Source organism: Myodes glareolus, chromosome 22 (assembly GCF_982192425.1).
Source record: "Myodes glareolus chromosome 22, mMyoGla1.1, whole genome shotgun sequence".
Taxonomy (NCBI): domain Eukaryota; kingdom Metazoa; phylum Chordata; class Mammalia; order Rodentia; family Cricetidae; genus Myodes; species Myodes glareolus.
In genome coordinates, this window is record NC_142047.1 from 34,547,601 (window position 1) to 34,563,768 (window position 16,168).

The following is a 16,168-nucleotide window of genomic DNA, read 5'->3' on the forward strand; positions in this document are numbered from 1 at the left end:
CGAGTTTCCTGGGATTCGAACTCACGTTGTCAGGCTTGGCAGCTAACACCCTTACATGTCATGCTATCACGCCAGCCCAGAGTTTCTCTTTGTTTTTATTCAAGACTCTCCCTCTCCTTTTCTCTCTCTGAGACAAGGTTTCTCTGTGCAGCCCTGGCTGTCCTGCACTCACTCTGTAGACCAGGTTGACCTTGAGTGTCTAAAAATCTGCCTGCCTCTGCCTCCAGAGTGGTGGGAGTAAAGGCGTGTGCCACATTAAAGGTGACCACCATAGGGTCTCTTTATGTAGCTCTGGCTGTCCTTGAACTCACTACAGCAGAAGCTCCCTAAGGATAAAGGTTTGTCTCTTTTGCTATGAGTTGTGCTCTTGGTGCTTTGGTGGTAGCACATGGTAAGCGCTCAACAAACTGTCTTTACTGTCTGTGATTTGCTTCCCTACCTTCCAGGCTCTGATACCTTGACTCTTACCCTTGAGTGTGGACGGAGCCATAGGAGGGTGAAGGGTGTAGAGGAGAGTACATCAAGAGCAAAGGGGAGGACTTGCAGGAGGGCTGACTTGCACCAAAGAGGAAGAGAAACACCGCAACACAGGGTCCAACTGAATAGGAAGCAATCTCAGGGCAGAAGCTGGGGCTCCATGCAGCCAATGCCTGGGCCCTGCAAGTCTCTCTAAAGTGTTATTGGTTGGCAGCCTGAGACCAGGAAGGAGAAGAGAGGGGAGGAGAGGGACACAGGGAGCGCAAGTGAGGAGAACCTTAGTAATAGACAGGAAAGGGAGGGACTCAGAGGAGCAGCAGGACAGATGGACAGAAGGGAGACATTACTTTTCCTACCACGTGTCTTGGGTCTTTGGGACAATTTATTTGCAGTGCTGGGGACTGAGCGTAAGGCCTGGTGCAGGTGAACAGCAGTGCTGCCCACCACTGCGGTATGCCCCTGGCTCTTTTTATGTTCTTATCTTTGGACAGGCCCTTACAGAGTTTGGGTGAATTCTCTGCAGCCCAGGCAGGCCTTTAGCTGGTCACCCTTCTGCCGCAACTTCCCAGTAGCTGGGATTACAGGTCTGTGCCACTAGGCCCAGCTGGAATTCTGGAACTTTTAAAATTTAAATCTGTGCTTTTTCTACCCCATTGTTCTCTTTCCCTAGAGCTTCTCATTCATATGCACATGAATAAATTTGTAATAAATATTATAACTGAGACAAGGTCTTCTGTAGCCTAGGTGAGGCTCGAACTTGCTATGTAGCTGAGGATGACTTTGAATTTACGATCCTTTTGCCTTTATTTCCAAAGTGCTGCGATTACAGGTGCTTGCCTTTAATCACTTAGGAGGCACTTAGGAGGCAGAGGCAGGTGGATCTCTGAGTTCAAGGCCAACCTGGTCTACAGAGAGAGTTCTAGGACAGCCAGAGCTACACAGGGAAACCTTGTCTCGAAAAACAAAACAAAATAAAAAAGGAGCAGAGGGAGCAAAAGAAAATGGCCCCAGAGGACAAACAGTGCTTGCTCCTTTCTTTCTGCGAGTGTCAACCAGCTCAATGACCAGAGTCAGCCTGGCTGATTATTCCAACAAGGTAATTTTATTCCTTTTCATACGTTTAAGTAATGTTTCCTTCCCCTTCCCACAGCTGCATACCCACATGACTCTTCAACAGCCAAACGCGATAGCTCTGCCTGCTCCTCATTATCACAGGCAGAATCATCTCACCATGAAAGAATATCAAGATAGGACCTGTGCAGGCAGCCTCTCCAGCTGCAACAAAATGGCCCATAGTCACATGCGCATCTCCTTTAAATAGCACAGGGCAATGATAATGTGCAGATTAGATGGGACTCATCCTTTCCCTTCTAACTGCACACGCTCTGGGCCAGATGCATGGATGCTCTAGAAAGGTGGCCCTGAACACCAAGTGCCCAGCACCACAGAGCTACCTTAAAGCTGCCATACTGGCAGCACCAAGGAGGTGGAGCCATCTGCTGGAAGGTGTGTGGTCACTGCTTTGGCTGCTTGGTCCCTCCCAGTCTTCCAGGTCCTAGGAACCAGGACTAGGGCAGGACCACGATCTTCTTCTCCAGCTTCTGGGGAGGGAACAGGAAGTTCCTCATGATCTCATCCAGTTCTTCCAGGGCAAGTCGGGCATGTAGCTTGGCCACATCATCAGGTTCCAGACGCACCACATGCTTTAGCAGGTGATAGAGATCCTTGAGGACATCGCTCAGCACCTGGATAGAGAGACAGGTCATAAGCACCTCTGCTGGGAAGCAATCTCAGGCGTCCTTGTGAAGATGATGCAGGGACCTTCCAACCTTGAGAAGGGAGAGCTGGCTGTGGCCCTTGTCCCACAGAAGGTTCCTTTGTGTCTCTTACCCGCAACATTTCACTGCGGACTTTAGGCTGCTCCTCATTATTTCCAGGCCCTAGGATAGTGCTTGGATCCTCCAGTCAAAGGCTAGCACAGGCCTCAGGACAAAGACAGTAAGACTGCCTGGGTACAGATGCTTCTAGAGCAGCTGGCTGCCCACATTTTTCTCAGGCCCTATCTGTGTATGTATAAGCACACATGGAAGTCAGTTCTTTCCTTCGACCATGTGGATCCTGAGGGCAGAACTGAAGTCAGAAGACTTGGTAGCAAGCGCCTTTACCCACTCAACCATCTCATGGTCCCCTTGGTGGAAAGCGCTTTTGCCCACTGAACCATCTCCTGGTGTTGTTTTTCTGAGACAGACTGGCCTTCAACTTGAGATCTCTGTGAGATCTTTTGAAGGTTACAGGTATGTTTGGATTAAACAGGTAAGTTTTTAAAAAAAATTATTTTATTTTATATTTTTGGTTTTTCGAGACAGGGTTTCTCTGTGTAGCCCTGGCTGTCCTGGAACTCACTCTGTAGACCAGGCTAGCCTTAAACTCACAGAGATTCGCCTGCTCTGCTTCCTGAGTGCTGGGATTAAAGCGGTACGCCACCACTGCCCGGAATAGTTTAAAATTTTTTAAGGCTGGGCATAGTACAAAAAAAAGTCTTTAATCTCAGTACTCAGCAGACAGAAGCTGGCAGATCTCTGTGGGTTTGCGGTGTTGCATCATGTGTCTTGGGCTTGCTATGGAGAATTAGAATTCTTCCACCTTATGAGGTTCTTGGTCAGCATGGGCACTGGGGAAGAATGGGGCAAGGCAGGGAACAGGGTCACCCTAAAAAGCCCGGCTCGCCCTTCCTACACCCGGCCTCCCTCTGGCTGCCTGAGTTCTGGCTCTAGATCCTTCTTCCTAAGCAGAGCTCCTTCCCTGGTCCACACCTTTGCACATGTTGTCCCTTTATGCTGGGAGGCTACTCCACATCCTCTTCATCCTACACACGCCCACAAGACACCATGTCCAAGAGCTTTTCTCTCGAATGCCCACCAAGCTAAGTCTAACTCTCCTTGAATTCTGTCTGTAGTTCCTATCACAATTATCATTTATTTGTTGTGATGTTGTTTTTTTCATTTATGTTGGGGATTGGTGTTATATAATTAAGAATATTTTCCTTATTAGATCGCAAATACTACTAATGCCCAGGCCATGTCTTGCCTTCTTCCTCTAGTGTGGCCCAGTACTTCATAAAATGATTGGCATCTGGCAGATGATGGAACACACTCATGGGTAATGAAGGCACACATGCCCCTCCTGACCAGCTTCTTAATTCTAAGAACATCTATCGAAACAGTGCCACACAGCCAGTCTAGTCCCCCAAGGTCTGTGCTGCCTGCTTTAATGACCTATTATTGAAATGTTAAAATTACTAATGATTTTTATTGGCTCTATATCTTGTAAATGAGAACATGAGCAGAGGAGATGCACGCTGCATCTCACAAGTGCATCTCTGCCTGTGGTCACTATGGCCCAGGAAGACAACCCCCTGACAGACTATGGTGAAGGGAGATGAGCAACCCTGGAAGCCAGAAGCAGGTCACGGTGTCTGTCACCCTTACAACTGAACAAAGGGAGGCACTGACAGCCTGGAGGGTTCCAGCTTTCCATTCTAACTAGGATCTGTTCCCACCACACAAAGAAGGTAAAGGCTTTCTAAGAAAGGCAGATGGTCATGGAACCCTACCTAACATCCTTTCTTACTCATTCATGTTTTTGTTTTAGTCAAACATTTACACTAAAATCAATGACATGGAAGGAAGCATAACAATCTATCATCCTTGCTCCCTCCGGGGAGCCTGAAGGAGGGACACAGCGCTGAGAGCAGGGGCACGAATCAAGAAGGGAGGTGGCTGTGCTCACTTGTGCAGTTCCCTCCCGTTCTCAACGGTGGAGATGCACATGCATGTGCAAGCTGCGGGCTACACAGTGTGTAATCTGGGCGATTCTGCACATGAGGTAAACACTCTTCTATTTGCATTTAAGATTGACACTGCACAGGGTAGAGATGAGCTATGAAAAGCACGCAATTATTTCACACTTCAGTTTTTCTTCTCCTTAGAGCAACCTCAGTGGCAATCAGTAAACACCAGGACAAGACAAGTGAGATTCTGGAAGAGAAAGGGGAAAACTGTATTTTACTATTATTAATGGTACTTCTGTCCTCTTTTTAAAAATGGTTTAAAATATATATTTATTTGGGGCTGGAGAGATGGCTCAGCAGTTAAGAGCACTGGCTGCTCTTCCAGAGTTATTGAGTTCAATTCCCAGCACCCACATGGTGACTCACAACCAACTATATTGAGATTTGATGTCCTCTTCTGTTATTCAGGTATACATGCAAATAGAACACTCATATACATTAAATACATATATCAGTTTTTTTTAAAGATGTATTTATTTTATGTGTATGAGTGCTTTGCTGCATGGATGTCTGTGTATCATGTGCAATCTGGAACTGGAGTTATAGACAGTTGTGAGCTGCTGTGTGGGTGCTAGGAATTGAACCTTGCAAGGACAGTAAGCACGCAACTGCTGAGCCATCTCTCTACCCTCACCCCTTCTTTAACTGGAGTCTTGTATTTTGACTTTGCATGGGGATGCAGGTTTTAAATAGTCAGTCCTGCCACATCTGTTCCTTTCTAAGTGTTGCTCCATGAGCCCCGTGAGCCAAGCTCAGCAGGTGCTGTGAGGCGTGTCCTGGATTTTCTCAAGGAGCATATGACACATGGAAACATGGCTGGGACCGTCCTAACCAGGCACTATCCACACTCTCCTAACCTGTCCCTGCAAGGAGGTTCTGCTTCACGGTTATTCATTCAATAATCGTTAGGAAGGGCCTGCACAGTACCCAGGTAGTATACCAGTTCTAAAATGATGACTAATCCACGAACCTGTCCTTCTGGCAGCCAAATCCCAGGGGGGAGGCAGGCACACATGGCACAGCGAGGTCTCTGCGTAGTAAACAGTGAGCTTGATTATCGGGATCAAAGAAAGTCATCTGCCTTTGCAGGTGGGTGGGAGAGGAGGAACAGCAGCCTGCTGCTGAAGGGGGCTTCACTGTGACACTTACTGGGGAACCAAGGAATGGCTTTGGGATGCATGAGCAAGTCCCCTCACCGTCTGGCCATATGAAATAAAGTAGTTTCTAAGCAAAAATAGTTTAAAAATTATATTCATATTTATTATAATATAATTATAGTTCTATTTATTTATTTATTTATTTATTTGGTATGTATAAATGTAATGTGAATGTACATGTGCCTTGACTAACACATGTGTGAGGGTGGGAGTCACTTCTCTCCTTATACTATGTAGGTAGGGATTGAACTTGGGTCGTCAGGCTTGGCAGCAAGCACCTTTACCCACTGAGCCATCTTGCTGTCTCTGGCCTCCAGCTCTCTCTGTAGTCAAGGATGATTCTGAACTCTTCTGCTGCTTTCTCCCAGAGGTTGAGAGTACAGGCATGTGCCCCCTTGTCTCTTTTCAGCCGTACAGAGATCGGACCCAGAGCTGAGCAAACGCTCTGCCATCTGAGTTATATTCAGAGCCCTAAAGAGATTCCTTTTCTCCTACAGCCACCTACCATTCAGAGAAGGCAAATTTACCTCTTTAAAAGGGGAAGTTCTGAGGCACTGTGCTCTTCCTGGGGTGTGGGTAGGAATTTCCCAGAACACTGCTATGTCCTTAGATACCAGAACTGCTTGTGCAAACACACTGCATCCTTGCAGGGGCTGAGCTCCTGCTATCGGGGGCCGGCTTTTTCAGGGAAGTGAGTGTTATGCAAAGCCTCCTTCTTAATTAATGGGTCCACCTTAGCAACCCACTCTTGTGCAGCTTCTCTCCAATCCCACACATCACAGGACTTCCTCTGGACTCCCCAAGGATCAAAGCTTCCTGCCAGCCAAGGATTGTCACCAAATCCTAAGGATCAGGGGCTGAATGCAAGGCGAGTTCAAAGGTAAAGTTATTCACGGGAGCCTGCGAGGTGGGCAGGGTGCGAGCGATCCTGTAGAGGAGCCCTCTCATTGAGACTTCCACACACCTGCCACCTACACATGTGTGCACGCGCGCACGCACACCCCAGTGAAGCCCAAAAGCTCCATGGAGAGGAAGGGGGGCACAGGTGCGTGCACCTCAGGAAGGAAGGTGCTTCCTCTCATCCAGGAGGACCTGAGCAGCAGGCGGCCGGCAGCAGCATTTTACTTTTGGAGAAGCTATCTGTGGTTTGGGGGGAGTTTATTTTTTGGTGTTGGAGATTTCCCCAGACATTGTGCCTAATGTTAAACATGTCCTCTACCAACATGCTGCACATATCCCCAGCCCCAGCTCCTAGGTCAGCCATTTTCCTACCCCTCCCGTAGACCACCTTCAGAGTTTCAGTGAGAACTGCGTGAGCAGAGCTGCCTTGGGCACAAAGCAGAAAACAGCCAGGGGCTCCTTCGGGAAGCTCAGGACATTCCTGCAAAGCCGTGTCTTTGAGTTAAGATCTAAAGAAGAAATAAATGGCAGATATTCTTCTTTTTATATCTGGAATATGTTTATTTGGTTATAAAAGCCACATGACCACAATTCAGAGTATTTGGAAACTACAGGAAAAAAGCCATCTCTAGCCAAACTACCTTTCTAATACAAGATATATTAGTAAGGGTGCTCAGGAGGGCAGACAGACAGACAAACATGCATGTGCGCACATACACATTTTTATTTGTTTTGTTTTTTGAGACAGGGTCTCACTATGTAGCCCTGGTAGCCTAGAATTTGCTATGTAGTCCAGGCTGGTCTTGAACTCTTTGAGATGTGCTTGCCTCTGCCTCTCTAGCGTTGGGATTAAAGGTGTATGCCAGCAAAATTTATACATACACATACAAACTGTAAATATATGATTTTATTTTAATGTGTCTATGCCTTACTTTATTTGTATGGGTGTCTGTATGGGTATTTTGTCTCATGAATGTCTGTGCACCACATGTGGGCCACGCCCTCAGAAGCTAGACTCTCAGAACTGGCATTTCAGAGGCTTGTATGCGGCCATGTGGGTGATGGGAATTGAACATGGGTCCTCTGGAAGGGGAAACCAGTGCTCTTAACCACTGAGCTGACCCTCTAGGCTCCTAAAAATACTTTTAAAAAGGAGTAGTGGAGATGAGATGGCTCAGCAAGTAACGCCACTTACTGCTGAGCCTGGAAACCTGAGTCTGACCCCTGGGACCTACATGGTGGAGGGAGAGAAACAAGTCCCATAAAAATTGTCCCCTAACCTCCATATGAAAGCCATGGCTTCCCACACTAAATAAGTAATAAAAAAATCATAATAAGAGGAAAGTCACTAATAATAATCTCTAATTTTCCAAGGGCCCCATGGCTAAGGGATGGCACTGACTCTGGAGTGCGACTCTGCCAATCACTCGCCACTGCAGTTCCTGTGGGCGTCCCTTTACTGCCACAAACCAGGGTACGGAGAGCATCCACTGCTCCCCCACGGCTGACGCAGGCTCCAGCAGGGGATGCATGTGAGAATATTTTGCTGTCCTAAGCAAGATGATATAAAGAAAAGTATCCTTATTACCACCACGTGGAGAAAGCTTGGCTTGCCCTCAGGGGCTAAGGAAACGAGGGCAAAGACGGCTCTGAAGACAGCAGACACCCAAATACAAGCAGGCAGAAAAGGAAAGGGGCGGTTAGGGTGAGGTGTGGTAAGCCCAGAACATGGCTTGTCTGCTTTTTGTAACTAAAGAGTATTTACTTACTTCCTGCTAAGGCTTCACTTGGGAACTAGAACTAGAGAGTGTCACCACTCGAGACACCCTGAAGTACTGGTACAGTTAATAAATATAGTTTTATGTGTGTCACACATACATGTTAATTTTTTTTTTTGCTGCAGGCTGGTCTCGAACTCACAGAGATCCGCCTGCCTCTGCCTCCCGAGTGCTGGGATTAAGGGCGTGTGCCACCACTGGTTGGCGACACATTCATTTATATATATATATTTATACACACACATATACATACATGTACATGTATATGTATATGTATATGTATATGTATATTTATGGCATGTATTATGCATGTAAGTGTGTATGTGCCATGAAACAGGTTCTCTTTCCTGACCATGTAGGATCCAGGGATTGAACTCACAATGTCAGGTTTAGTGGCAAGTGCTTTTATGCGCCTTTACTCTCTGAGCTGTCCTAATATTACCTTATTCCCTTAAATTAAAAAATACATTTATTTTATTTTTAATTGTATGTGTGTAGGTATGTGCATGAGAGTTAGGTGTCTGCTGTCAAGGCCAGAGGTTTGAGCTCCCGTGAAGCTGGATTTACAGGCAGTTGTAAGCTGTCCAACGTGGGTGTCGAGAACTGAACTACTCCTCTGTATGAGTAGTATTTGCTCTTAGCTACTGAGCCATCTCTCTCTCTAGACACTAAATTTCATTTATTTATTAATAATTATTATTGTTTTCTTTTTTTGAGTTAGGGTATCTCTATTATGTAACTCTGGCTGTTGTGAAACTCTCTGTAGACCAGGCTGGCCTCAAACTCGCAGAGATCCAGACACTAGTACTGAGATTAAAGGTGTATGCTGTCATGCCCAGTTTATTTATTTATTATTGTATGTAAATGATGTGGATGTTTGTGCAGAGAGGTCAGAGGATAACTTTGTAAACTGGTTCTCTCCACTTTTAAGTGGGTTCTGGGGATTAAATTCAGGGCACCATTCTCCCTTAGTGAATGCTTTTACCTGCTGAGCCATCTTACCAGCCATAGTTAATATTATAAAGCATATATAAATTGGATGGTGGTGGCCCATGACTTTAATCCCAGCACTTGGGAGGCAGGGGCAGGCCAATCTTTGTGAGTTTGAGGCCAGCCTGGGTCTGGGTCTACAGAGCAAGTTCCAGGGCTGCCAGGATTACACAGAGAAACTGTGACTCAAAACCAACCAACCAAACGAACAAAAACCCCAACTAACCAAATAACAACAAAACCAAAAAGCAGATATGAAATTTGAAGGACTGTAGTCAATATTAACTCACAAAGAACAACTTCTGTCTAAATCACCATTAAAATGTTTAAAAAGAAAGAAAAGAAACATGGACAAGGTTTAAAGGAAAGGAGCTTTACATTTCATCTAATATACCCAATCTCCACTTGCGTGTAAGAAACGACACAGGATTATTGTAATATAAAGCAGCTCCAGCAAGCTGTGCACCTGGGAACAAAGCTTTAGTGCAGCCATGGGGTCAGTGTGGGTCAGGTGGTGGCGGCGTGTGTCACACTGCAACATCTGACGGTGCTGCTGTGTGGAGCTGAGGGCACTGGGGGGAATTTTGCTGGGCATGCAGATACAACTGGATCCCAAGCCTGTGAGGCAAGCAGCCGTTCCGTAACAATGGGAAGCCAAATGGAGGCAGCTGCCTGGCCTGATATTTTACTGATAAAACCTGAAGGTCTAGGAAAAAGAAATGAGGTCTGATTCAAACAGCAAGGCCAGGCTTTGAGACACTGCATTGAGAATACAGGGAAGCCAGCAAAGGCGGGATTACTGACATCTAAGGGATGCTGTGCCTGAAGGATGGAGAACTTAGACTCCCTAAAGCCTAGGCTGCCATTGTAGTAACTGGAGGCTATTGAGCCGTTCAGAAAGCATTTATTTTCAAAGTATTTTGGTTAGACCTAGATAATGGCACCCTGACTCCTCCTGGACTATTCCTCACTGTGGAATGGGGAAAGAATCCCAAGAGTGAACTGCAGACGGATGGAAGGGGACAGGAGTGTCTGCATGATTTTCTCTGAAGAACAAGGAGGGACTAGCTGGTCAAGTGACAAAAATGCTGTAGCGATACAGACAGGTGAGGCAGCGCAGGGACACAGACCAAAGCTGCAGCTGATGGTAAGCCGTGGGAGGGATGATGGCTCAGGGGTCCTAAACAAAAAGGCAGCAAGACTTCCCCAGGTCTAATGTGTGCTTCCAGGCTAGCTCTTGCTAAGGCACTTCACCCAAGGCTCGGGGGTCACAGGCCATGCAGTCCACTGTGGCAGGGACAGGAGCAGCAGCTGTCACAGAGGTGGGAGCAGTGGTGGCAGCATCTTTCAGAGTGTCTTTAAATAGCAACCCGAGGAAGGCAGCAGTTTTCCTGCACCTCCTCAGGCACCGAAATAGAACAAAGGCGGCAGGGAGAACGGCCAGAGCCCGTGCAGAGACGGCGGGCTGCTGCTGCTTCTGTGGGAGAGACTGGCAGCGTCTGAGAGAGCCATGACAAACTCACCCTTCAAAGGGCACTTAACTGCCACATCTGGAGACAAGTTTTATTGTTTCCAACCCCGGGATCACTGCGCAGGCACCTGCCAAGTGTGGAGGTCCTGCTTCCTTCACTGGCCGAAAGCATTTGGCTTGGGACTAGACAGCCACTGGGCAGAACACAGAGCACTGCTGCCATTCACAGATGCTTCTACATCAGTCAGTGGTTCCCACGTGTTTTATCTTGAATCTTGTGATACAAGAATCATCAATCCCAGTTTGCAAAACTGGCTTGGGGTTTAGGGAAGTTTAGAGATTTAGAGTTCAAATCTGTATCTGCCAGGTCTGGCTTCACAAACCTTGCCTTTAAATGTGTGCATTACTAGGAAATCTGATATGTAGGGAGGTCTTGGGCCCTCTCCTGCACTACTTAACGTGCTTATTTGGATGGTATCTGGCTAGTAGGGCACAGGAGGAGCTGATGGACTAACGGCTCATTCCAGAGTAGGAAGCGCCAGTTTACTTTGGGACACCCTGAATCATCACAATCTTAGGTCACACAAGCTGTGGTGTCCCTGGAACCGGCCAGGCCTTTCTCGGTTGAGAAGGTGCTGGTTGCAGTCCTAAGAGCAACGGCTTAGAGGAGTTCAGTGCTGGAATGACTCAGGAAGAAAAGGCTGTAGAGTTGGATAAAAGGCCAGAAAGAACAAGAGGCGAAGACATACCCATGTGAAGCTGGGGTCTGTACTGTCTGCTAGTTTAAACAGTGTGACACACAGTGGAGAATGTAACACAAGCGACCACACTGCCCTGGAGGGACACCACCACTGGAGCCAACGACTCTGCACACTTACTTCACTGCTCACATGGAAAACCTCTGTTATTTTAGTGGTGCTAGATGGCATACCTTGTGTATGTTTGGCAAGTCAAGATCCCAGCCTCCCTGAGAAATCTGTATTTGTCTGGTCTGTTTTTTATTTTATATGTATGAGTGTTTTGCCTGCAAGGATGTCTGTGCATCACATGCATGACTGGTGCTGGTGGCAATCAGAAGGGGGCAGCAGATCGCAGGAACTGGAGTTACTGATGGTGGTCCACCTACCATGTGGGTGCTGGGAACTGAACTCAGGTCCTCAGCAGGAACAAATTCTCTTAGTTGCAGAGTCTTCTGTCTAGCTCCTCTCTGTGCCCCCACGAAAACTGTTAAAAAGCCTGGGACTCACCACTTGAAACGTTTTAAATTTTTCATATTTTGTAGGAAACTCTGACAATCTAATAACAATGATGTGTCTACAAGAAGCTCAACAAGGGGTGTGCGTGTCAGCTTATCTCTGCCACTGGCTCTTACATGGGCAATGGGATCTTAATTCAGATGCTCATGCTTGTGTGGCAAGCATCTCCCTGCAACCCCCGCCCCCCGCCACAACACTCTATAATCTAATAAGAATGAGGAGGCAGTATAAGATCTCATAAAAAAAAATGACAAGAGACTTAGTGAGGGATCTGCCATGATTCCAAAAGTACATGTCATAAGTAGGTGCCCAAGATGCGGCCAAGTGTCAATGACAAGGGCAAAGTGACTTAGGCTATTACTGCATTTCTTGGAATTTTCCCAGTGATGAACAGAAAGGTTTTCTTTTTCTAGAAACAGGGAGCTGGGAGAATAATTTTTGACACATACATTCAGATTGCACTTCCAGGGCCAGTGAGATGTCTTAGCAGGTAAGGACACTTGCTGTATAAGTGGGAAACCTGAGCTTGATCCCTGGAGCCTACATCAAAGGCTGGACACGCGAGCATCGTTTATAACCCGGCACTCACAAAGACAGCGTTAGTCAGAAGCTTGCCCCCAGTTAGTCTAGAGTATGAAGCCCAACCGACACATACAGAAAGACCCGCCTCAACAAGGTAGAAAGCTCCAGTTCCCTCATCCCGAGCAATGCATCCCTGTTAACTAAGGAGAACCGGAGAGCAGAAGAAAACCCAGTGGTGAAGGAAAGGAACCCACCTTTGTCCCAGTGTGTCTGAAACAGCTGCCTGTCTCTCAAGCACAGCCTCAGGTGCACTCTACTTAACTCTTTCAGAACAGCTGGGCTGCCACCTCAGCCCTACCGCTCACTGGCTGTGAGACCTGAGCATTTAAACACAAATGTGCTGGACCGCAACTTTCTCATCTGGAAATAGAGTCTGTGAGCCTACTCATCTCAGAGAGTTATTATGAGGATTTAGGATATAAAGAGTTTAGAGGCATACAATAAGCCATTAATAGATACTAATAATAATAAAGACAGAATCCTGGAGGATGTGGCATTTACTAGTAACACACTGCCATGAGCAAACAAACCATGGGGTAATGACCAATGAGCTAGAATAGAAACTACAGCATCGATCTGGTTGATGGTTTCTTGTCTTTAAATTGTTTTTTTTTTTAAAGAGTCATTCATTTGGGAGAGAACTGGGACATAGGGATATTCTTTCTATCTATCTATCTATCTATCTATCTATCTATCTATCTATCTATCTATCTATCTATCTATCTATCTATCTATCTAGTATAGTGTTCGGCCTGCATGCCAGAAGAGGGCACCAGATAGCATTATAGATGGTTGTGAGCCACCATGTGGTTGCTGGCAATTGAACTCAGGTCCTCTGAAAAGCAGTCAGTGCTCTTAATGACTGAGTCATCTCACCAGCCCCCGTCTTTAAATTTATTTAATAAATAAGTTGATTACTTATTTATTTTGTGTGGGGGCCACATGCCACAGTGCATGTGTTGAGGTCAGAGAACAACAGACAAGGAGGAGCTGGTTCTCTCCTACTACGCTGGTCTGGTGTATCAAACTCAGGTTGTCAGCCTTGGTAGCAAATGATTTTACCTACTGAGCCATCTTACTAGCCCTGTTTTTTTGTTTTTGTTTTGAGATGGTATCATGTGCCCAGACTGGTCTCAAACTAAGCAGCTGGAGATGCCCTTCAACTCTGGTCTTTTTTGTGTTGTTGATTTGGAGACATGGTTTCTCTACGTAGCCGTGGCTGTCCCGGAACTCACTCTGTAGACCAGGCTGGCCTCGAAATTACAGAGATTCATTGGGTAAGGGAGTAACAAACACCAGGAGTTATTATCCCACTAACAACTACCAGGGCAAGATTCATCACTGTTGTCTTTGCAGAGTTGTGGACATCGGCACCAGATGCCTGCAGATGTAGGTGCAGACAGGGAACCCAGAGACCACTGGTCACAAGCCCTGGGTTGCCTCCCTCCGCCACTTTCCTTCCAGCTTTGTCCCATCTTCCCAGTCTTCCTACCATCAGTCTGGCATCATCTCATATCACCCCAAGAGAGGCACACTCAGCCAGAACTCCTTTTCAGAGTATGGAGCAGAGGAGGGGTGGATCTGCCACCCAATGCCCTTCAGAGCAGCACAATTACTTTTGGAGGGAGAAAAGTTTCAAGATTCTCCCTAGCCTGGCAACCTGGAAGGGGTTTAGTCTCCTGTGTTTTCTCTCTGCTCCCTAATTTTTCCTGACTTCTGAGATGAGAAGTTGCTGGATGCAAAATCCAGGGCTGGGCTTTTGGCAAGAGACGGTGGGCCATGAGGAAGGGCAAAAGGCACCCAGCCTGCTTCCTGTCTCTGCTTTCTCAAGACTTGCTGGCAGGTCCTGAAGGGCACCTGGGCCCAAGGCCAACTCAAACACTCTCCAACTGCTCTCTGTCATGCTCCTGGGCAGACAGTGACTGTGCTGTAAAGAGGTGGCCAGGTCTGGATTCCTTTTGAATATTATGGCTTCCCAGATCCCAAACAGCCATTACCTGGTCATGAGTAAATATCCAGGTGACTCGGTTTCTGGGTGCTTCAGATGACAGGAATATGGGAGACTAGGATTGTGTTCTGTGCCGGGGAACAGTTAGCCGATCTTCCGTGTCACATCTTTACACAGGCATCTGAACCCACACCGACATGGGATGGTTACGAAGACTGATGGTCTAATTCACGGAAAGCACTCGGACATCAGTGCTGTTACACAATAAGCGCTCAGTCAAAGTGTTCTGGGTAGTTTTCATACACAGTTTTTTGAGGAGGAAACTACTATGCCTACTGAGAGATAGTATTTTGATTTGCTTGAAATGTACCAAAAACAGTTTACCAATTTAGAAAATCAGGTTATGCAATGTTGTCATTCATGGTACCTCTCGATCAGTCTATATTTGTAGTTATCCCGTTCACGGTGATTCTTTTGTTTTGTTTTTGTTATCAGTAACAATAACTTTATTTTCTAACAGGTAATTTTCCCACTGCTTCAGCATTTCCCTCTCAGAAAACACAAGTTTTAGAACTGGATCACTTGGCCCTTTCTCTTCTTGTCTCCTCCCAGTTCAAAATGCTTGCATCTCTTAACGGCCAGCATCCTCTTGGACCTGCAGTTGGGCTCCACACACTCAAGTCTGAGCACGATCTTCTCTGTGGTTTTGGCCGTCTTTTGATTTTTTTTTTTTTTTGTCTGCCCACCGTAACCACTCTGCTTCTGATCGCAGTGCTGCTTCCCTTGGGCATACAGGGAATCCTTGCCCTTTTTCTCATACTGGGTCACTTTGTGAGGTTGATGCTTGCTTGCCACACTTCTTACAGAAAGTCCTTCAGGTTTTCGGTACATTGACCATCTTTGCAGTAGAGTGTCTACCTGGTGGAAACGAGAGACCCAGTGTCCGAGACTGCCGCCTCCAATGCAGGAGCCAGACAGGAAAGGGCTGAGACCATGGTGATTCTATATGCAAGAGCAACTGAATAAACACGTCTTATTGTGAATTATTATTCTGTTATTTCTTTTCTATATTGAGGTTGGGTCATTGTATTAGTTTAGAAATATGCCCGTAGCCAGGCAGTGGTGGTGCACACCTTTAATCCCAGTACTCAGGAGGCAGAGGCAGGTGGAGCTCTGTGAGTTCAAGGCCAGCCTGGTCTACAAGAGCTAGCTCCAGGACAGTTCAAAGCTACAGAGAAACCCTGTCTCAAAAAACCAAAAAAAAAAAAAAAAAAAAAAAAAAAGAAAGAAAGAAAGAGAAAAAGAAGAAAAATACATTGGTCTAATCTAGAGAAAGGCTAATAGAATGGATTTTTTTCAAACCTGATTCTGGTATGTGTATGTAAATGTTATGTAGAGGTCAGAAGATGACCTTGGTGAAGGTCCTTGCCTTCTACTTGTTTGGATAGGGTCTCTGTTGATTTTTCGCTGAGTATGCAGGTTGCTGAACCATGACCCTATCTGCCTGTGAGCACTGAGATTCCAAACACTTAACTGTCATGATTTTAAGTTGGGTCTGAGGATTCTTCTCCCTCGTTCCCCAGGCGGGTTTCTCTGTGTAGCCCTTACTGTCTTGGAATGCACTCTGTAGACCAGGCTAGCCGCGAACTCAGAGATTCACCTTCCTCTGCCTCCTGAGTGCTGGGATTAAAGGCATGTGCCCCCAGCATCTGTCTGGCTTGGGTCTGAGGATTCTAACGTAGGTCTTCACTCCTGAGCA

At 46.5% G+C, this 16,168-nt stretch overlaps 1 protein-coding gene across 4 annotated transcripts in view; it reads right to left on the minus strand.

The window, feature by feature from the left end:
* Window positions 1-1,557: 1,557 nt before the first annotated feature.
* The window catches only part of Tango6 (transport and golgi organization 6 homolog), a 163,741-nt gene continuing 149,130 nt past the window's right edge, over window positions 1,558-16,168 (minus strand). For 2 of the 4 annotated variants that reach the window (XR_015735906.1, XR_015735907.1), the window contains 2 exons: window positions 14,459-15,327; window positions 2,091-2,222 (listed from right to left, as the gene is read on the minus strand). Coding sequence is in view for 2 of the 4 variants with exons in the window: in XM_087900178.1 (XP_087756304.1) it covers window positions 2,046-2,222 (177 nt within the window). In the remaining 2 variants the exon portion in view is untranslated. Of the gene's footprint in view, window positions 2,223-14,458; window positions 15,328-16,168 lie in introns of all 4 variants that reach the window. The other 2 variants (XM_087900178.1, XM_087900180.1) reach the window with 1 other exon arrangement.